This window comes from Lipophrys pholis (genome assembly GCF_963383615.2).
Source record: "Lipophrys pholis genome assembly, chromosome: 3".
NCBI classification, from domain to species: domain Eukaryota; kingdom Metazoa; phylum Chordata; class Actinopteri; order Blenniiformes; family Blenniidae; genus Lipophrys; species Lipophrys pholis.
In genome coordinates, this window is record NC_137627.1 from 19,600,140 (window position 1) to 19,622,536 (window position 22,397).

The window sequence follows — 22,397 nt, forward strand, 5'->3', positions numbered from 1 at the left end:
TGATGGAGCATCCTCCTCTCTAAATCTTCTGGGGCTATTGTATTAACATGGAAATGCACTTCTCAATATGCCTTATTCCGGATACTCACAGTTAAAAAAAAAAAAAAGCACACTAAGAATAGTTAATGCAGGTTAAGTAACTCCATGACAAAGCACACACGACCACGCTTACTGCTGGTTGTGAATAATGTGAATAGTATGGTAATAGTTTTTTGGGGTGGGGTGGGGGGGGTGGGGGGGGTGGTATCCCTCCTCCTATCGACTCTTGAGTTGAGTATAATGACCCGATACAACACATAAAAGTAAAGCAGAGCTGTCGTCTCTTGCATGTCTCTTAACTGACTCCTGGATAAATCCATGTGCCGTTTGCATGCTCTCCCCCGTGTGTGCGAGGATTTCTTCTGGGTACTCTGGTTTCCTCCCAAGTTGGATAACGCAGTAAAGAAAATGGATGGGTGGATTTCTTCATTACATTCATTTTTAATGAAATAAGAAGTTGCACAGCTTCTCTTTCATTGTCTAAACAGCCCCGTTCTTTAAAAAAAAAAAAAGTATTTTTATCACAAATTGTTCCCTGCATGGAATTGTTTATTATTGATATGTTATGAGCATTTCAAGTACGACTGCATTTATAGGAGTCCTTCAAGCGCGCAACTGGAATAAAAACTTTTAAAGCATTGAAATATGTAAGTTTTACCTTCTAAAGGCCACATTTTAATAAAGTCAACGTTGATAAAGGATGACTCTTATAATAAATCGATTCTGCCTGCACATGTAAATGTTTCTTCAATGTTATTAGCACATACGGTTCATAAAGAAAACACTCATTAGATTTCCACTGACTCCCAAACTAAGTTAGAATAGCTCATTAGATCATGCATTTTGCAGCTTTTTGCAGCAAGGGAACAATGAAGTGCAAGTTACTGAACAATAGTACTTTATTACAGTTACTTTAAAAAGAAGAATCCTTGGACAGGTCAGACACGGGGCAAATATAGAGAGACTGAAAATTAACTTGACAAAGGATCTTGTGCGTCACTTTGAATGAGCTCACTTAGGATGTGGTTATAATGAGCACGTAGTTTTATTACTGTGGTTGTGGCTGTGACACGTTAGCTGAGCTGTCGGAACCGTGGAGATCAAGAGTGCGGCTCATTTGGTGGAGCGGATTGTCTTTCAATCAAAAACGCCGCAGATACATCCTCCTATCTTCGCCTGCCCTTGTGTGGACGAGACTGAGCGCTGGATGGCTGCAAGACGACCATGGGCGTTTGGGACAAACAACATAAAGTGCTTTAGGAATAAAAAGTAAAATCCGATTACTATTTAGCTGAAGTCATATGGTGGTGCTCAATATTAATTGGAACCTCTCAAGTGTGTGAGGGGGGTTGCACTTTTGAAAAGCCACGCAGAATTCCGTTGAACAACTTTCTTTTGAAAGTAATGATTAAAAAAAAAACTACGAGAAGACACATCAACGAAACAGTAGAAATAAACTGTGAATGTATTCCTGCTAGCGAGGAGAAACAAGCCAGGGAACAGGCCAGAGAGAGACGAGTAATAACTAATGAACTAAGTTTGTAAATGTTCATACTTTTCAAATAGGAATAAAAATCATTAATTAAATCATCGACGTATATTTGTACGACTGTGAGCAAGATTACATCAAAACTACTGCACAGATTTTTGTCATAGAAGATTCCATTCGATTTTGGAGGTGATCCGGAAACATTATTTCAGGTTCAGGTCAACCTTTGGAGTACATTTGGCAGTAATGGTCTCAATTCAGATAAAGTTGTTAGGGAAATTATAGAAACATTTTAAATATAAATGAAGTGATGTAATATTCCCTGAAGGGATTTTGTCCATCTTCACGGTCACAGTAACCTCGTGAGGCTGCAATGGACGTAAAAAATAATGCATTCATAGAGCTGGGAATTGGGACAATTACCAGTTGGAAAGGTCTCATTTCCCAGTTTTCTGCATTGACATGATGACAATAAACGAGCGTTATGGCCGCTTCCAGCTGTGGTGTCTTCCTCGCTGCTGTCAGGTCTGACAAGAGAAAACGAGATGATCGTCACACACATCAACCAAAAGAAATCTTGAAATAAAGAGATGTTGACTGATGTAAGATTTGCATTTGGGAGCTCTTAAAACCTTTGCAATTTTAACAGGGGAAAGATGGACTTTTCCTACTGGGAAGTCAGACTTTTCCTACCTCCCATTTTCTCAGAAGTAGTAACTTCAACAATCGACCGATGTATTATTTTGTCGGCTATAAGCTCTTCCTAAAGAGTTGGTTTGTCAAAAAATTGAACGCAGCAGAACCAAAAAAAAAAAAAGTTTCTTAAAAATGCAATAAATAAAATACATTTTTAAAAGGCATTGGCAGTCAACAATTTCAGCCATTAATGAATTATATGATAATATTTTATTCAACATTACACAGTTAGGATATATGAACCCATTATGTCTTAGTGTGGGTGTGAAGAACATGCATACATGAATTCCATGTGCATTTTTCAAATTGAATAATTCAAGGATCAGTCAGTCTTTGGAATCATGACCTTCATCTCAAAAAAAGAAAGAGGAAGCGCCAAAAGCACTTTCATGCAAAACGCAACAATAGCATCAATAATTTTGCACCGTTTGCCTGGCATGCTTCACGTGCATATTTAGAGAGAGAGAGAGAGAGACAGAGAGCAAGAGAGAGAGAGAGAGAGAGATCGAGCAAGAGAGAGAGACAGAGAGAGATAGAGACTAAGATAGAGAGAGAGAGAGCGAGCAAGAGAGCGCAAGATAGGGAGAGAGAGAGAGAGAGAGAGAGAGAGAGAGAGAGAGAGAGAGAGAGAGAGAGAGATGTACTGAGTGTATAAACTCTTACATGAAGCATGAAAAGCATTCATTGTGTCATTATGAAGCACATCCTCGGCTACACTCACAGTTGCACAGCCGGGCCGTCTTAAAGAGCTTCCTCATCCATTTCTTCGTCTCGGCGGTGAAATCCTCTTTTTCTTCAAGCGCAGCCAGGCTGGCATCCACTGATCCAGGGATTATGGAGTTATCACTGATGTCAGCGCAGGTAAGGAAGCGGAAACCCGCTCACTGCCTGCAGGTTCTCTTGATTTTGATTTGGGGGGTTTGTTCTTTACTCGGGTGAAGTCTTGTGTTGCGCGAGAAACAAATGACATATTTTGAAGGAGGATTGTGTGCAGGCTCTATTGAGGTAGAGGAAGGTAATGGTTAAATCTTCGGCTGAGTTATGTGTATCATTATCAAAATTGTACATTACCAACAGATGAAAAGTCCACAGTCTTACACACCAGGCGACGCCACGTCCATCATTCCCTTTCAGATAAAGTCACCACACCGTGCAGATGCTCCAGGATTTATCAGTCTCTGTCACTTGTCAACAGGAAGTAGTTGCCAAACACTGAGTCACAGTTAGAAAAAGTTCCTTGAGCATTCGCGTCGTCCTAACGAGGTTTGTGAGACGGACAGTTTTGGACAGTGCAGACACACAAAGAGCGATGACTCAGGAGGAGTTGAGTCTCCAAAAGAAGACACGCCAGTTTGAAATCACTCATGGTTTTTCACAGCTGAGTCACTACAAGCCTGTCAAGACTGTCCTGCTGTCACTTTTTAATCAGCGATATTATATTGTGTACCGTGAATGCGATTGTAATAATATTATTGTTTGTATGACGAAAGCTCAGCATTTTATAGGGTTACCTCATGAAACAACTTAAGAATTTAAAATTGTGAGACGTTGAGGGATGTTTTAGAATTTATTTACTTACCTTTCTGTCAGGCACATACACAGATTTTCATATATGTAGAAAAAGTGTAAAAGATCAAACTCACAGACACTCTTCTTGACTAAAAAAAAACTCTTGAAGGGACATTTTTCCAACTGAAAGTCTGTGAAAGGTTCAACAATCTTGTTTGTGTCAAATGTTTTAGATTCATCTTCCTCATTTTACTTCTATTTTTCTAGAAACAAGAACTACAGAAACCATTCTGCCATTTATCTCAGTGTTTAGCACGCCAACTCTAATACCTATCCCTCGACTTTCATTGCGCGTGTTCCTATTTTTTATTGCACGTGAAGCACTTTGCACAGCAATGTTTTGGTATGAAAAGTGCTATATAAATAAAGTCTGACTTGATTTGATTAACACATCATCCTCACTTTGTAAGAAACGTGGAAGGAATGCAGAAGTGATCTAATATGATACTTTCCCCAATAAACACATATTCAGCTTCTAATGTTTGGTGTAATATGAATGTGCTGCGAAGTGAAAAACCCCTGTGTTAATAAAATATAGTAGAATAAAGGTTCAACGTCTTAGCAATGAAGAAATAAAGAAAGACCACCTTAAACTCTTGTGTGGAGCTTTTCAACACAGCGGTCCATGCTCATGCTGTGGATCACAGCCTGCCCCATTTTCTCTCTCTCTCTCTCTCTCTCTCTCTCTCTCTCTCTCTCTCTGACCTATGACGCTGAGCATTAGCTATGACCCGAGGGCAATGCTTTATATTACATCAAGGGCCCTCAGTGACTTGTAGGTCTATGGAAATGTTTTGAAAAATAATTACTATACAAAAGCTTTTAAGCTTTCCCGGCACAATAGAAGTCCTACTTTGCCTGGATGCGCTTTTCGCTGCACTCAATCTTTGTGACATTATTGCTCTATTCACTGGTGGAAGACTTACAATAATGTCCCAAAGTCATATTTTTTTTTCTCCTTTCCAGAATAACAATGTGGGTTATTGAGGATGCCTTCTCTAATGGCCAAGCAACATTTTTATCATTATTATTTAGTGTCTAACAGTAAAAACTTGTCCGTAATAGTTGTTTATGGGGCGAGCACAAAATGTAATTTTGCTGAGAGTAAACGTGATCAATTTAATTGTGCTTCAGGTCAGTTCTGGTGTTAATTTAACGACCCACTAGGCCTTTAAAGTGTCAATGAGGGACACACAAAAGGTACATTTATGTCCTGTCACATCGACATACATGGGATTTGGAGCTGCAGGCAAAGGTTTTCTGGTTTAAATCCGAAATTGAGGTTTATAATCCAGTGTGTTTCAGATAGGAGGCTGTGACAGCGTTACATTCCTGAGGGAAAGAAACGGCGGGGGTAATTATAATAATAGTTCTACATTCAATGTCAACTTAACCGAGTGCCAAGTACAATAATTATTTTGTGAATGTAAACAAACAAGGAAATTCGAATTTAGTTTGTAACCAGAACCTTTCGCTGCAAAATAAAAACAAAATCTGCTTTTTTCGGTGCGAAATGTAGTAAAGTGTGTGTGTTTGTGTGTGTGTGCAGAGGCTTAAGGGATTGAGAGCACAAGTCTTAACTCACCTTTCTTGGCAGAAATAATGTTTCCACCCCAGTCTATAATCTGTGGATGCAACAGAAAAACCAAGACGTATAGGAAAGAAAAAACAATATGAACTAGGTTTTCTGGCAAGATTCAAAATAATTTGTTTCTCGAATCGCCCCAAAATACTCTAGAGAAATATTTCTCTAATATTTCTGTTCTTTGACAACGACATTGATTTTTTCTTTTCTCTCGGCACTTTCAGCCATAGAAGTGAGGATTTATCAGCCTCAGATAGCCTGCTGACATTCACTGAGCTGCCACCTTAAATGCAAAGTGACGCCATCTGTTGGTTTGTGCCGGAAAAAGAAAAAGAGGCCATCTTTCCCCACTAGTGAACAGCTTGGGATACATCAAACAGTAAATTGTGGAGGAACACAAATCCGAGGCAGGGAGATATTTTATGTCATTACACCTGCAGAGTCACTGAAGACGAGGAGATTTTGCTCTGCAGTCAGCTGTGCCGATCTGAGGGAAAATCACACTTAAACATCGTGAAATAGCTCTCCTTCAAAGGAAGGGCCTCACACAAACGGTTTGGAATTAGTTTTTAACTTGAAGGTTTAGATTGTTCTAACCTAAAGCATTGCTCCACAGACAGCAGATGACGTGTCCCATGTTGTGGCCTGAATTGAATATTTTCCCCCTCAGTTTTCTGACTATTGTCACTGAACCCCGGCGCTCCAGACGTGAACCCTGTCCCCGCTGAAGGCGTTTGATGGAAAGCCTCATCTGATAGCCATCTGCTCTCCGATAGTTAATCAGATGTGCTCAAAGCGTGGTCCTTAATCACTCCGGCACAAAACGGTCTCCGAACTCTACCTGAACGCGTGCATTCTTCACACATAAGCAGTAACACACAAATATGCTGAGGATGAATGGGAATGTAGTGTAAATGCAATGCATTTGAAAGGTATTGTGAAAAAAGGAAAATGAACACATCGTGTGTGAGACTCTGTAAACAGAATGTGTGTGAGCGTTGGTGCCGGTTGTTCTCTTGCTGTCACCGACGAGGTGACTTTGTGCTGCACAAGCCTCCAGGACCGACCTTGTGACGATAACGTCTTCTGTCCCAACTTTTTTCTTTTTCTGAGGGTGAACGTTAGACCGCTCCTAATTAACTGCTGTCAGTCAAAAGTGTGTGTGATGGAGATTTAGGTCAGATTACCATCTGCTGAAGAGTTTATCAGGTACTTCAGGGGGGCATCTGCCTGACACAGATTGCAAATCTGATCCATCACCAGCTGCACTTTCTCTGAGTTTATATATGGAAGCTTGCCTTGGAGTTTCTACTATGATAAATTAAAAGTTAAGCTTTTCGTAGATGAATTCAATATATATCTCGACACTAGTTACACAGTAAACTCATGGGTTCATCTCGAAAACCTTGTGTTCGCTTTCATTTCGTTGTATTATTAAATCCAAACCATTTCCAAATTAATTAACGAGTTGTTGCATTTGAATATCAAGAAGATGAACATCACTTGATTTATATCCACTTAAGTACAACTCTTCTTGTGCCAGTTATTATTAACTCCTGGTTGTCTGCTCAATATGTAATAAATCAATTCGAAAATAATGAATGAATAAACAAGTAAACAAACAAATAAATAAATGAAAAATAGCTAACTGCCGTATAGAAAAATATATAATTTAATACGGAAAGTAAAGTAAATATAATTGGAATCAATGAAAAACAAAAATCCTAAAATAAGGTACAGTTAACAGAGACGTGCTTCATGAGTCTGGATTTTTATTGTTGATGGATTAAAACAGCTGTTACCAATAATTTATGGTGGTAAAAAACATTCAGAAGCCTGGGGTATTCAACTGTAAACTGCATGGCAGTGTTAACAAACTGAGGTTTTCCCCATCTGTGCATAGTGTGCCTGTATATGGAGAATGTTCACTTTCTGTTTGAGCAAACAGCTGACCTTCACAGAATGGACAAAGCAACAACAACAACATCAACACATATACGTTAAGCATAGCGGAGCCTGAGTCAGCATTGGCACGCATATTATAAGCTTTGTTGTGATTTAGTCATCCATTCAGGATAGCATGACAGATTAAACGCAAACAAACAAGTCAGACATGCAAGTGGAGGGACGCAACTGCCCTTTTGTGATGTAAAATCAGGCCACATTTCACTTCAGAGATTAGACACTTCCTTTATGATGACATAACTTGGGAGTTTCTTTCCTGCCCCAAATGTATGTGTTTGTTTTATCTTATGGGAGCGGAAAGCTCATTATTAGGTTTTTATCAGAGCGTTGGGCTTACTTCATGAGCTATGACGTTCAGCGATGTCACATTCTCTTCCACCACGGAACACAATATCAGATCTCTAATCAAAATATCATAAAATCCCATTCAGTGTCACGTCGAGGCTGTACCTTCACATTCTGCTGACCAATCACATTTCCAGTAAAGTAGGTTGTGTGAGTGAAAGCTACAATAGAATTGTTGTCAATGTCAAATGTATATTTACGAGAGGATTGGGGTCATCGCTTTCTGACAGTATTAAATATGTGTTATTAATATTGCATTACATTACCCCAGAAACATTCCTGATAAGGATTTAAACTGGCCATGTAAGATGAAGGAAGCTATTTTTTTCCCGAAAAAAACATTGTGTGCATGTACTCCCATCACCCCTCCTTCAAAGCCAAACAATGGCCCAACATTCATAAACATAAGCCCTCAAAATACTTCAGTTCTATCAAAAGTGTTATCCCGGACCACGGGTTTGGAACCTCTGGTCAATGATTCCAACCAGGTTCACAGCACTTTTCTTTTCAGTCCCACGCAAATCACCTTATACCTCTGCATAAAGTATTATTGCAGTAATTGTAATAAGTCACGGATAGGGCTGGATGTATGCGAGATCAGATTAAATGCATCATCAGACCATTTCCTCTGAAGCACAAGCCACCAGATGAGGAAATTGAATCTGGTCTGAGAGCTGCAGAACTTACGATTAAACAAACAAAGAAAAAAAAAAAAATGCTTCGCGTGTGAAAATGTTTAAACTTGACTGCCATGCAGAAACTCTTCTCTGAGCTTCTGAAAACTCTAAATATTAACATACTTTTTAAAAACATGCGGCTCGTGAATTTATGATGATGAACTGTCGGGAGATAAGAATGCCCTGAAAGGTGTCCCATCACACTGCATGAAACGGAACTAGGTCTGGAGGGTGTATTGATACAAGCACAACGTCATTCATTCATTCATTCATCCATCCATCCATCCATCCATCCATCCATCCATCCATCCATCCATCCATCCATCCATCCATCCATCCATCCATCCATCCATCCATTCATCCATCCATCCATCCATCCATCCAATCTCAAAGTACCTTGATACGTGTATCCTCTTGTGGACTTTTTCATGTTTCAATTTTAGACTTCTTACATCATCCTTTCAGACAAATCTCCTTCTTGACGTATCGTGTCAGAAAGAACCTTTTTCCATGAAAGGTTTGCACAGATTTACTGACTAGAAATGAGGACATATATACAGGATGCCAGCAGCGGTCTTCAGTTTCACTGACCCATCCATCCACCTGACCTCTTCTGCATGCTGGTGTTGTCATTTTTCAGCTGCTTCTCGTATTTGTGGTTGTAAAGGGGCACGATATAAAAGAGTGCAAAGCCATAACGGACTTGGGGGCATTTCAAATATAACGCAATGGTTATGACAGAAACCTGAAGTCACTAAGGACCAGATGGAGGGACTCAAAACCTAAAAAAAAAAAAAAGATCTGCACCACTCAATTGTGTGTTGTAAAGTAACAATCCCATTTGTCATTCATGCTTGATGACTAGTTTATGGCTCAGCACTCTGCTCGGAGAGTTACGTGCAAGAGAAACACATCAGTGACAATCCAAATCCGTAATGTGCTCAAATACTTAGTGGCGACGCCTTGTGCACAACGTTCCTACAAGAGCATGAACACATTTTCATATGTCCATTTCATAAATTGTCCTCAAGAGCTGCGAAATAATGTTAAATTTGATAATGAAATATGTATGTACCATATTTTACAGTTCACAAGTCACACTTTCATTAGTCAATTGGCTGGCCATGTGATTTAGTTAAGAAATTATCTATAAAACAAAATAGAAATGTATGTACCATCTTGGACCACTAGTAGTCACTGCATGACCACAGAATACTGCTACTGTGCCAGATAATCTTGCAAATTTAAAAATAGAAAAAAGGCATTTCCGGCAATGCAATCAATGGATCATTGATTTGAATATCCGATGGCAACACCACTCAAAGGTGACTCAACACTGCTACCTTGCCTTATTTTGAATAGAGACCCTTTAAATGTGAACATCTTAAGGATATACTTGTATTTTTCTGCACAACATGCAAAGAAAAATTTGGCTTTCATTATCACTGCTCCAGCCCATTTAGGTATATGTGGCACTGAGGGAAAAGGAGTTTGACATGTGTGCTCAATGTGTGTATGTGATTAGGTTTGAAGAGTGAAAGAATTCAAATTACTTAGAAATGTATCCGATTGATATGAGTGAACGATAAATATATGTATTTTTTATTCATCTGTCAGGGTTTCAATCCTCCAGTGAAAGAAAGCGAAGAATCAACCAGCCATGAAGGAAAGCCTTCCTCTCTTTTTCTCCTTCACAATAACAAAGTCGCCTCCTCCTCCTCCTCCTCCTCCTCCTCCTCCTCCTCCTCCTCCTCCCAGTTGCTCTTACTCTGTCAGTTCCCCCTCAGACAAAGTCCAGGGACAGTATTTTCCTTTCATCGCACAACTCAATATCTGGGAACTTATTTTCAGCTGCCAGTACTTTCTGACGCAGTGACTATGTCCGTTATATCAGGTCAAATCATCATCTCCTGAGAGTCATTTTAAAGGGAGCAAATCAAATGAGCTTTTATTCAACATGGGGAGCCATTATATCCTATCTGCTCACCTTCAAAATGACTAATATATTGAAAATATACTGGTAATTATTTTACAAATAAACATGGGTGCAATTTGCTGTTTGGACCGTCCCCTCAGTGGTACATACTATATAACCCCACTTTAGCTAAATCATCCCTACCACAGGAGGGGGTATAATTTCATCACATTCAGAGCAAATTGAAGTCTTTTCAGTACAGCTGAATCTGTGACGCATGCTGCACATACTTTTCCTTATGTTGATTAGTAATCTAAATATATTGTGAAAAGCTGTGGAGAGCCTAAAAGAAGAAATGTGAAAAATGTTGTGATGAAGTTTATTTTCTTTATCATTTAAGTTGTGTTCATCACATTTACATTTGTTCTATTTTTAGCATGATTTCTTTTACAAATGACCTTGGCCATCAAGTAACAGTAATTTATAATAAAACACGATTTGTATACATGGAATACTGAGCACGACCTCACATTTTAAATTCATCAAGTTTGCCACACTTCACAGGTTATTTTTCCACTGAAGAAAACTGATGTGAGTTCTGCATTACTTCACAATAAAACCGCCCGCATGTTGAAAGTCAATGGCCATTGTTTTTTTTGGTTTTTTTTCAGAGTTAAATATTTGGTTGATGGCTGGGGTGGGGGGGGGGGGGGGGGGGGGGTTTGGCCCGGTGCTGCTGAAGCTTCTTTTAGATGCTTGTCACAAGGCATAATCTGTCTGACAAGATCTAAATGTGGACTTGAAAGAAGCTTTAGCTGGAGACGTATTCTGGTGGGTGGCAATGCGGAGGGATTTTTATGGTTGACCCCTTTCGGTACAAACGGAATATCTCAGTGAACCCTGGAGGGGACTGCGATGAAATCATGATGAGATCTTTATGGATCCCAGGAGAATTCCGTCTTCTATTACATCACAAGGAGGTCAAAAAAGATGCTTTCTTGAAGCTCATTAGGCGGCATGACCGGAGGAACGTATTTGTCAAACCCGATTAGCGCCAGCAGAAAATGTGATACACTGATACAGGAAGTTAAATGAATACCTCTGTTTTCACCCTTTGGTTTTCTCTCATCACATATGTATTATCTTGCCTGTATTCTCTGCTCCCCCTTTGTGTTTCTAACTTAATGACAGATGTTTCACAAAGAGGAGGAACAGCTGGCTGCTGCAGGGCTGTTTATCCTCCACCCCCTTTTTTTATTCTTTTCTGCTTTGCCCTCGCTCTCTTTTTCTTTCTTCTGTTTTTTTTTTTTAAGTGATTACAGATGAAAGCTAATTTCCAACCCCATAAATGCATATATATTTTATTTGATGATCAAATATGACAAGACAAAGTAGTTCTTCACTTTTTTTTGGTCAAATATTTGGTGCACACATGGGTGAAATATCCCCACCCGGGAGCGCACTCCTCATCCCTAATAGCTCGTTAAACACATAGCTTGTGAGACAAATGTCTCGTAAATGAGAAGTGAGTTTTCCCTCCTCTTTTATTTGCCCTTCCCATCCTTTGTTAATCATGAGAGTTATTTTTCCCGCCACTCAAATTCCCTCATTGGGTTCCAATTTTCGCCCATTTTAAATAACCCGCAGCTTCCTGTCTGTGGTTGTGTGTCCGACCAGGCTTGCGCTTCCAGTGATTGATGAATGTGTGTTCCCGCAGCATATGTGCACAAATTAATTTGTGCCGTGTGTGTGTGTGTGTGTGTGTAGGGGGTGGGGTGGGGGGGGGGGGGGGGGGGGGGGGGGGGGATTACCAGAGGCAGTTTCTCTGTCTCCCTTCAACTTGGAAGAACATTATATAACTTTAAAAGCCATCACTGTCCTGGACATAGAGAGAAAGAGAAAGAGAAAGAGTGAGAGAGAGAGAGAGAGAGAGAGAGTGCAAGAGAGCACATGTATGCATACAGGCTATGGATGCACCTGAGCATATAGAATCGAGACAGACAAATAAATGCCAACACATATGCACACGCAGATACACAAAGACCACACACATGCTGCCTCCCTCTGAGCCCCCACAGGACACACACTCACAGATGGGCACAGGAAGCAAACCCATGTGCACATTCATTATACACTAAATTCATGTTGTGCACTCAGTACGTCACAATGCAAGGATTCCTCAGTTGAAGGGATTGGGATATTTGAATCTATGCATGTTTGTCTCTAATTCCACACGACCCCGCACTGCTGCACGCTAGACGAGTCACCGGGGAGAGATGAGCTTACGGATGGAGGGATGGAATAATGCATGATTGTGGAATGATTTGAAAATGGACATAAAAGACAGTGGAGGGAGGAGGGAGAAAATGTAAGACGAGTGACTTCAGGGGTGACACGTACAGATTCAAAATAAGGAGGATCTAAAGAGGATTACAAAAGAGTTAGGTGGGGGTTCAGAAGGTTGGATAGTACAGAATAAAAAAAAGCGAATGAGAAATAGATATCAAGAGTCTGCTTGATCCCTCACAAACCAAACAACACTGTCTTGTACCATTCACGGATCAGGGAAGCTGTATATAACAGAAAAGATTCATTCTGAGCCTGTCACACCACAGAAAATGTGTTTTTTTAACAACTTTGCACTTAGGCACCTTTAAATAATAACAACAACAACAACAACAACAACAATAATAATAACAATAATAATAACAACATATGAAAACTTGAAAGGCCAAGATTAAGCTTTCGTCTTTGCCCTAAGATGTTGAATCACCATAAACACTGACAAGTCAGAAATGTCATCATCAATGAGCAACATGTGCTCGCTAAATGAAATTGGAAGCTACATATAACATTCGCAAAAACAGTTACTTGTGATTCCTAACTCTTTAAGACTTGGGGCTCAACAGATTGCCTCCAAGAACGGCTTTTGATAACCTCTTGGATTCCTGATTACAGTGAAGGTAACCACTGGTGGACACACACCAAGTCTCAATGGAACAAAAGCAGGAACCTTCAAAATGAAGCTTCACATGCGTCTAACATTTCTAGAAAGTGTCTTTACGGTTTCTTTGTGCTATTTTTGACAACTCCAAAGCTGGCCCTGCTTCTGATCTCTGGCATCTTCCCCCACGGGGGATCCTGATCCTGAACCTGGGTTGGGAACCCCTGACTTACATTACCTGGTGCACCCAGCCATGGTGACAGAGCCGGACTGAAGGACGTCGCGGGAGATTCAGTTTCAATCCCCTGTCCATCTAAACCTGATGTGGTTCACCTCATGGATTTATGGGAGATTAACAAGAGGCGGGTGAGCTGCCCTGTGCATCCTGACCTCCTAGGAAATACAAGGACGGGCTGGAAAATCTACTTCTGCAGTGGCTGTCGCGGGTGTGTTGACCTGCTACGATCCATTCATGTAATGCATGCTCGCATGAGGACGATCAGACATTTGCTTTTGAGCAGCACAAAATGTTGAAAACCCAAAATGATGAAACTTAATGTTGCTTCACCTTGGCAATGATGAAAAAGATATCAGGTGTAGTGAGTCTTTTGGTTCTTTATGTTGATTTCGGTAACTGATATTCGGAGACCATGCTGTCGTGTTGTTGTTGTCGTCATCCCAGGAAGTATCTGCAAACCATTTTTGGCTGCAGTGGATGTAGCAGGTGTGTTAACTTGCTGTGAACTGGACATCCATTGATGTGAATGCTGCTCGCTTGTATGCCAGGTGGCTCAGACGATGGCATGTAGGTCATCTCACAGTCTTACATGAACTTCTTCTTTAAATTATCCTTGTGTATCTTTCTTATAATTATTAGAAACTTCTAAAGATCACAGTACTTTTAACCGGATTTAGAGAATAGTTTATTGAACATAAATGATGTACGTCCAGAATAGGTTGTTATTAGTACAATAGGACTGCAGTTCACTGTACTGTTTAGCTATCCATCTGTCAGACGGACGGAAGAAGAGTAGAGATTATGAGAGGAAGTGAAGATAGAAATCATGCTGTATTTACATGGGTTTTAGTCTGTCTGGTGTCTGACACACAACGGCACTGATTTCCAAACGGGCAGGGTAATCATTTGTCCTCTTTTCGTGGCGTTGGAATAGTCTCGATTCCTGAGTGTGAGGCCCAAGATGTGTTAAGGAAGATGTTTTCTGCATCACAAAATAATGGAGAGAAGCTTCGGGGCACATCGTCTCTGTTCGCCCATTCATACATAAGCATATTGATAGTGGCGGTGCGTGCGTCACACTTACATGGACACACCATACACACAGGTACACAGGTGCATACCATATGCACGTACGTGCATACACGTGGCAACATGGTTATAAATGGGAGTTTAACCTGGCTCACTCGCAGTTACTTGCGTATCAACAACGTCCTGTACACGGACGCAGGAATGTAGATCATTCTGTTGGGTCAGAGGGCTGAGATGAATACGTGCTGGCATTTGTTTGTTTTTTTCTAATCTACTTGTCTGTTGTTTCAAACCTGTTTTCCTAGAGGCACTCGAATAACCACTAGGAAAGGTTGTGGATCTCCTCTACGCAGAAGCAAAAGACCGGCAGACATGTCGATAAAATCAGAGTGAAGGAACAGGTTTGAGTTTTGGCTTGACTCAAAGTCACTGTTATTTCACTCACACACACACACCTTCTTTTAAAAACCAAAGTGGTATTTTAAGATTATTAGTTGGGAAATAATGCAATCCCATACACATCTGAACCACCACTCTGTTGTCGACCATTTATATGAATCATTTTCCTTCCATCTACACAATGGAGTAACAGGAGACTCAAACCAAATCTGACACTGGGTTATAGGAAGTATACATGCAGACTTGCCACTTCACATAAATTATAATGTGTCACTGAAATCAGTTTCAGTGTTAATTATAAAAAAAAACAAAAAAAGACTTCCTGCTGGATGTCTGACTCCGTCTCCCAGAGGTTTATCATTTACTTTCCCTAAGAAGGATCTTCCACCCCATCAGCCCTCCCTCCCTCCCACTCCCTCTCCCTCTCTCTCCCTTCTCTCTCTACATTAGAGTCAGGTCTCTCACTCCCATGAAGCGCTGCTCCTGTATGTTTCTCCCTGCACTCAGTCTAAGTCAGAGTGTGGGACGGGACAGACTGCTTCATCAGAGCTCAACTCTTTCGTCACACAGCCGGTACAGGTACAACTCTTTTTCGATCTCACTCCTTCTTTTTTTTTTTTTAATCAGTAATCTGTTTTTAATTCTCTATAGCTGGAGTTATATTAAAGCCAATCTCTATTTTGTTTACAGGATAAGAGAGCCTGTAATGTGTCCGGTTGCTCTATTTTGTGGATAACTAAGATTAGATAAGAAGGTGTAGATTTAGTGGAATTCTGTTGTGCTCGATCTGAAGATACATTGGTTTTGCAGAAAAGTATTAACACTAAGATGTCAAAAAATAAATTAGAAGATTATAAACACTCTACAATGGCAGAAAGTGACTTTAAATATGAATTGAATTATAAAGGTAGAAACAAATATTTGTTTTGAGTTTGCATGCCATTGCGCTTGTATTTTAAAGTTGTGAACTAAACGAAAAATTCAACACTCCATTCAAGGAATGACGTTTATATGCTGTTGCACCTGACTCATCAGCTCACTGCTTAAGATGCCAAATGAATGAAAATAGAGTAACTGGTTAAAGCTCTTCCAATTGTGTATTACAGTTTATTTCCACTTGCTGTTAGTCAAACACCACCATTAGGATAAAATGCAGTCGTTCGTTCCAGTACCAGCACCTGTCTCATTATATAACCTTGTTTATTATGAGTAAAAACTTAGATTTTTTTTTTCCTAACAAATCAACAGACATTTAATTCAGCCTCCTGTCATCTCAGAAATCCCTCAGTGTGAGTTTGTTTGTTAGATGACTGGTGTTTCATTCTAAATTTCACTGAATCATTTTCTCACTTCGAGTGTCAAGAGCTGACTCGTGATGGAATTTGAGTCATGCATCTCCAGTCAGGGGTACAGTTTTCTATTTTTTTCTGCAGCTCAGAGTTCAGTGTAACAAAAAAAACAACCCCAAAAAACAAAAAAAAACAACAATGAGTTATTAAATGCAACTCAGGTATTGTGTTCGTTCTATCGGTGCAAATCTTTAATGAAGTTCCTCTTACAGGTAAACCATAGATAGACTGCCTGTAACAATAATAAAGTACATGCTGTAGTGTATGATTAAATATTTGTGTTTCCATTGGGATATTTCGTTATTAAATAGTATTTTTGTGATTGAGTTAGGACTAAACTTGTCAAATATTAGAATTTGCCGGTTTGCTGAGGACACTATATGAAGACTATTTGACTGAGTTCAATGTTTCTGCTTCTGTGTGAAGCTGTCACATCATTGAAAGTTACTTACTTACATAACCGCGGTCTGAATGACTGAACTGCTGCTTCTTCACACAGCCCAGTGTTTGTGCGGAAACTGTAAAGTCTGTATGTGTGCGGGCATGTGTGAAGCATGTGCAGAAAAACCTTCTTTTAAAACGAGTCCACGTCGGTAGACTGCCATTGTTGCAGTTCATTCAGTCACTTTTTCCACTTTGTTTTTCACTTTGTGGCACATCTGTGAAAACCCAAAGGGGAGAAAATAAAAACAAAACAACGTTCACGCTCAAACTATCGAATATGAAAACTGAGAATATTTCCGACACTGCGGCGCTGGCCACAGTTGGTTCTGGATTCAGTGCAAGCCCGATAAACAGACTCAATATGCTCCCTTGCAGCCCGTCTTACCAGCATGTGCTGCAACACCACTTGTTCATGCTCGCTGCTGCTGTTGTCGATGACCTTTTTGTGTCGTTTTGCTTGCAGACCGAGACGCCGCCTGCAGGCAGAGACTTTCTAATGAGAGAGTGAACAAGCTCAGTGCTCTCCTCATTAGAAAATGCATTGTCTTCTGGTTTGCTCGTTTACATTTTCATCCGGGAGGTTTGGGACTTGATCCTCCAAAGTCAGAGCGAAGCTTTATTTACCCCCGCCCCCGCTCATGAGAAAGCCTGGGAGGGAGTTTTAATTAAATATACATATTAAGTGGCTGATGTGAGAGCATATAGCTTTCTTATAAATTATGCTGCTTTATCTTAGTGAGTGCACTATGTTTTTTTGTTTTTTTTCTTCACTTCTCACAGCGAATGAGGATATTATCACCGTCGTGCAGCACGCGGACGTAATTGAGGCATTGCATAACATGCAAGGTTTGGATTCCTTGTGGCTGAAGCAGTCACTTCCTGTGTTTTGTTTGGACGTGTTTTACACGTTACTTCTACAGTAGTATATCCATCTCATCTGTTTCGCCTCAATCATCCCTGATGCTTGAGGCAGTTTTCTCTATGTGTTCAGGTCGTCGACTCTGAAGGAACTCGTCGTCTTTCAGCTTTTTGTTTCTTTTTTTAGCTCGGTGAGGCAAAACGCTAAGTGTGGCGAGCGCTGGTTTGTCGTCACGTCCGTAAGACTCTTTGAAGAACATGTTAGCTGGAGCTGGTGCGAAGTCAGTCCGAAGAAGCAGATGTTTGCAACATGCATAAGTCTTCCATCACTTCCACTCAGCCGTGAGGTGTCAGGTGACGTCACGTTACGCTCCATATGACTTCCTGTTGAAGCTTCCCTCAAAGTAGGTCACAACAAGGTTAATGACTTTTTTATTTTCAAAAAATTATTCTTCGATTCTAAAGTGATCAAAGGCTGACTCGCCTGTGTGGAGATGATATAATATGAGCGAACTAAGCTTTGGCATCAGGAATGTTATAATGGTTTTCCCTTGTAATATTCAGTGAATCAGAGTAAAACACTTTTCGTTTTACTCCCCTCAGTGTGAGAGGTTTCTGAGTGAGAATTTGTCCTGAAGGCACATCTGCAGCTTGGGCGTAGAGACGAGGGAAGACGAGGACACTAAAAGAGCATGAGAGACGGCTGAAAGTAAACTTGATGTCTGAAGGATGAGGAGGGGAAAAAAACCTAAATCGCCGTCCCAAAAGTCAGAGAAACATTTGTCCTGTTGTCTAACAAAAAGTTAAGACCATTTATTGAATTATATATATATATATATATATATATATATATATATATATATATATATATATATATATATATATATATATATATATATATATATATATATATATATATATATATATATATATATATATATAAAATATGGAGCCACTTTAGGAACATCTCTGAAGGGGGAGCATTACTCAAGCAGTTGCATTCATTTCCCTAAGAAAAAGAAACATGAGCTGTGGTTACATGGACCAAAGGTAATCTGATTAAAGTTGCACTATATAAACACTTCAATCTGGTTATATTTGCCACCATGCGATTAAAAATACCAAGGGGTCATAGGGGCTGGTGTAGTCTGGTTTTTCTGTTGGGTTTCTGTCTGTAAAAAGCACCTGGAAATGACTGTGTGGTATTTTGTGCTATATAAATAAAGTCAAAAGTAAATTTTTAGATATTTCATAGTCCATGTAAACGGCACATCGGGTTATTTCCTACAGTCGAAGGTCAGTTGACTTAACGTCATGATGTGACCGCGTACACACACACACGCCAGTGTTTAGAGAAAGATGGCGGGAGCGAAGCAAAACGGGTCGGGGGCAGGAAACAACAATTCTTTTAAACATATTTAAAGACTTAAAAATAGTCGAGCGTTTTGACGGGTACAAAGTTCACTGGATTCTGCACGCATGTCCCAAACAGCAGACGTCACAGTGCAAAGCATTATGGGATGGCTCCACTGAAATGAATCGGGTCACAGGTCGTTGTGTAAACCGGCAAAACGTTCCCATTACTTTACTGATTCAGCGCTCATGTAAACGGAACAATCTGATGCTAGAATCGTAAGGAATTCAATCAGATTGACAAAAAAGTGACCATAATAATCTCAGCTGGTGACATCTGTATGGCTCGATATTAATAAACGTAACAAAGGAAATTACTGGGTTTTTATATCTGTGGGAACCTTTAAAGTATGATTTACCGTTATGCTCCTGTCCTGTTGATGAATACAGTATATCTGCTAGGCTATGTATGACCATCTATAATTTCTTAATAAAAAAACATAGAACCTGACCGAAGAGTGTACCAGCATTTTTGAGCTTCTGTTTTTCGCCTATTGAGGGTAAAATTGACGCTGTTCAGTAAACCATGGCGCTGAAACACCCTCTAGTCACAGGGTCAGATTCACTTGAACCTTTCAGCTGTCAGGGTGAAAGCGGGAATTATTAATGGCCACTGAGCTGTCTGTTTGTATCACAGTGCAGCGAAGTCTGTGGTTTGTGTGAGCGCAGAAGACAGCCTGCGAGCTCGGTCTTTTTTGTTGCGGTGCGTCAGTGAGCTTGTGTGAAAAGTTACAGTGAATTAAGTTTGCTCACTTTTGTTCGAAGCCTACGCTTTTGCGCCTGCAGTGCAGGTGTCACACCTCCAGAGCAGAGAGCCCAGCAGCTAAAACTAAAGATGGCCGTACTGGATATTTTAGTGTACGATCAACGTATATAGCTCGGGGTACTATGGACGCCCTGTGAGAATAAACACCTGAGACAAAACGTGGGATTCATTATCTGCCTCATTTGGTGTTTTTTTTTCTCTTCTCTTCTCCACATTCTCTGTGCATCTCTGTAGTTTTTTTTTTTAAATGAAGCATGTGACAGATTTCGCTAATCCGTCTGAGAATTAATCCCTTTGAGAGGAAGCTCTCTCCTCGCCGTACAGCTGTCCTGAGACCAGGCACAGCTGTGGGGCTGATGTCCTGAGCACAGCATGTTATTGTCCAGCCATGCCTTCCTGATTGTTCTAGTCAACAAAGGTTGAGCACGTCTCAAGTTTGGCCTTCTGAGACCACACACGTCTTAAAAGATGTATAGATGGTAAAGTGAAGCTCCACCAGTCTTTTTAGTTTAAAAACAGGGAAAAAAACCACCATGAAAACTCACTACAGTGGCTTAGTGCACTAAAATTGATTTATATAAATATTAAATACTGTAACTTTAAGAAACTGCCTCATTCTTGCAGTGGTTACTTTCCATATTGATGTTTTTGATTCGATCAATGTTGTCTTTTCCTTTAATATGGAAAAACAGTTCCGCTCAGAGGATTCATTTTTTTCTTTAATAATAATTGTTTTACCAAAAAAAAAAAAATCCGCCTGAAGTGAATCTTCTCGAACTCTAACTTCTCCTCTGCTTTCCCTCCCGACAGCATTTTCCGGCTGTAAGCGGGGCCTTCATGGATTCTCCGTACAACGGCAACACGTCCCTGCAGACGTCCACGTCCAACCTCAACGCCGGCTATTCTCGGCCCTCGGAAGCAGAGGATGACGGGAAGGTGTCCAGCGACACCATTTGGTTGTGGATCGCCGTGCTGGCAACCATCGGCAACATCGTGGTGGTGGCCGTGGTCTGTGCCTGTGCCTTCTGACCAGATGGAGGAGCGGAGCAGCACACGCCGCCGCTGCTGGACGTGGGACAGCTTATGTAAAATAGCTTTACTTTTAGACTGACCAAACGGATTTTTGAAGAAGCTCTGGCTGGAGTTCGCCGGGGGGATTTTTGCATGGGAATTCTTCATTTGGACACTTTGTTTTGACGATTCTGCAATCAACTGTAAATAAGATGGAGAACATAAAACCAGCTATTTATCTGAAGCAGAACATGAGTCACGGACTTCAGTTATGGCGACTGTGTGTGAATTAAAGTTCTTACACTGGAAAATGTCACAAATACAAACAGACGCCAATGCATGTGTATAGTTTCGTCAAAGATAAGCCGCCCAGCACTTTATCCATGTGAAACCTGCTTAATACAGTAAACAACATACCTGTGTTACTTTCGTCTTCGTACACATCCTGTATACATCCTGTTTTACCTGAAAGCTCGGTTTGATTTAAAAAAAATTTAATAAGGTTCATCTGAAGTTACAAGAGTTACTTGGTGGTGCATAGACAGTATTTGGTCAATTTGAATTAATCAGTAATTCTCAAAGTTTTTTTTTTTCAACTGCACATGCTCCTGTGAGCGGAATACAATCTACATGCTGTCAGAAGGGGCCATACATTACAGTGCCTGTGTGGATACAGGCTCAAACTAATATTACAGTTAAGACGCCTCACAGTGGGATTCAGCGAAAGTAACAAGCTCAAAAACATTTCTTTAAATGTAATTATGATGTTAATTTCATTGTATTGATCAGGTGATAATGTGTTACAGCTCAAACTTCTGGCTTCATATTTGAATCGTTCATACACAAGCCCTGGTAGCCGCAAGACGTTTTAAATGACTTCATGTAGAGAGGTGTCATGATTTAACTTTTAGACATTGGTTTATGTGTGTGTAATCTGTTGAAGATGCATTTAAATACATGTCTATGACTTAATATAAGCTTTCATTGTTCTTTGTAAAATAGTTTTCCTAAGTTATTAAGTTCAAATCCACCGAAATTAAACCCTTAGATAAACCTGCGTCTGGCTTTGACCTTTATTTCTGGAAAACCAAACAGCTCCATGTGTATTTTTCCTCAGCAAATTGCCCAATTTATTCATTTTGGATTCCAGACTAAAAAAAAAAAAAAAAAAAAGTAAAAACAAACAAAAAGAGATGTAACCTCCCAATAGTAGTACTGCACTCGCCATTGGTCAGCTGATTACACAAACACATCTGTTACATAAACTCATTGAGTTCTGCTTAGACCACAAGGATCAGTGGAGGTCTGTGTCCGAACCGGCGAGGATTAAACCGGTTCAGAGTTTGATCCAGTTGTAGAATCAGAAGCGAGAAACAGATCCTGCGTTTATACGACACACAGCTGGACGCAGACGTTTGGACTTTGCGACAGTCAGTCTGACAAGCACTTAACTCTGAAACGCTCCCTCACCACTATTCTGAGCATTTCTCCTGGTGCTGTTCTCATATTTCAAGCTCACACTGAACTTTTTACTCGACTAACTCTGCCAAGTGAAAGGAACTGACGAATAGTTGAGGTTTTGATGCTCTTCCACATCAATTTTATGTTAATCTGTTGTATCCATGTGCAAAATTATTGGTGACTGTTCTTATATTGTTGTTTTGAA

General features: G+C 40.2%; 1 protein-coding gene across 1 annotated transcript; it reads left to right on the top strand.

Moving 5' to 3' along the window:
- Window positions 1-2,837: 2,837 nt before the first annotated feature.
- LOC308107650 (uncharacterized protein C14orf132) lies at window positions 2,838-21,884 on the top strand. Its single transcript, XM_080460109.1, has 2 exons — window positions 2,838-3,085; window positions 20,531-21,884. The coding sequence occupies exons 1-2, from the start codon at window positions 2,888-2,890 to the stop codon at window positions 20,747-20,749; spliced, it is 417 nt and encodes a 138-aa protein (XP_080316235.1). The 5' UTR covers window positions 2,838-2,887; the 3' UTR covers window positions 20,750-21,884.
- The last annotated feature ends 513 nt before the right edge of the window (window positions 21,885-22,397 follow it).

Excerpts from the sequence above, each read along its gene's own strand:
- LOC308107650 (XM_080460109.1), top strand. The coding sequence starts at position 2,888 with ATGAAGCATGAAAAGCATTCATTGTGTCATTATGAAGCACATCCTCGG. Across the intron at positions 3,086-20,530 it reads TATCACTGATGTCAGCGCAG|CATTTTCCGGCTGTAAGCGG; the intron begins GTAAGGAAGCGG and ends CCCTCCCGACAG.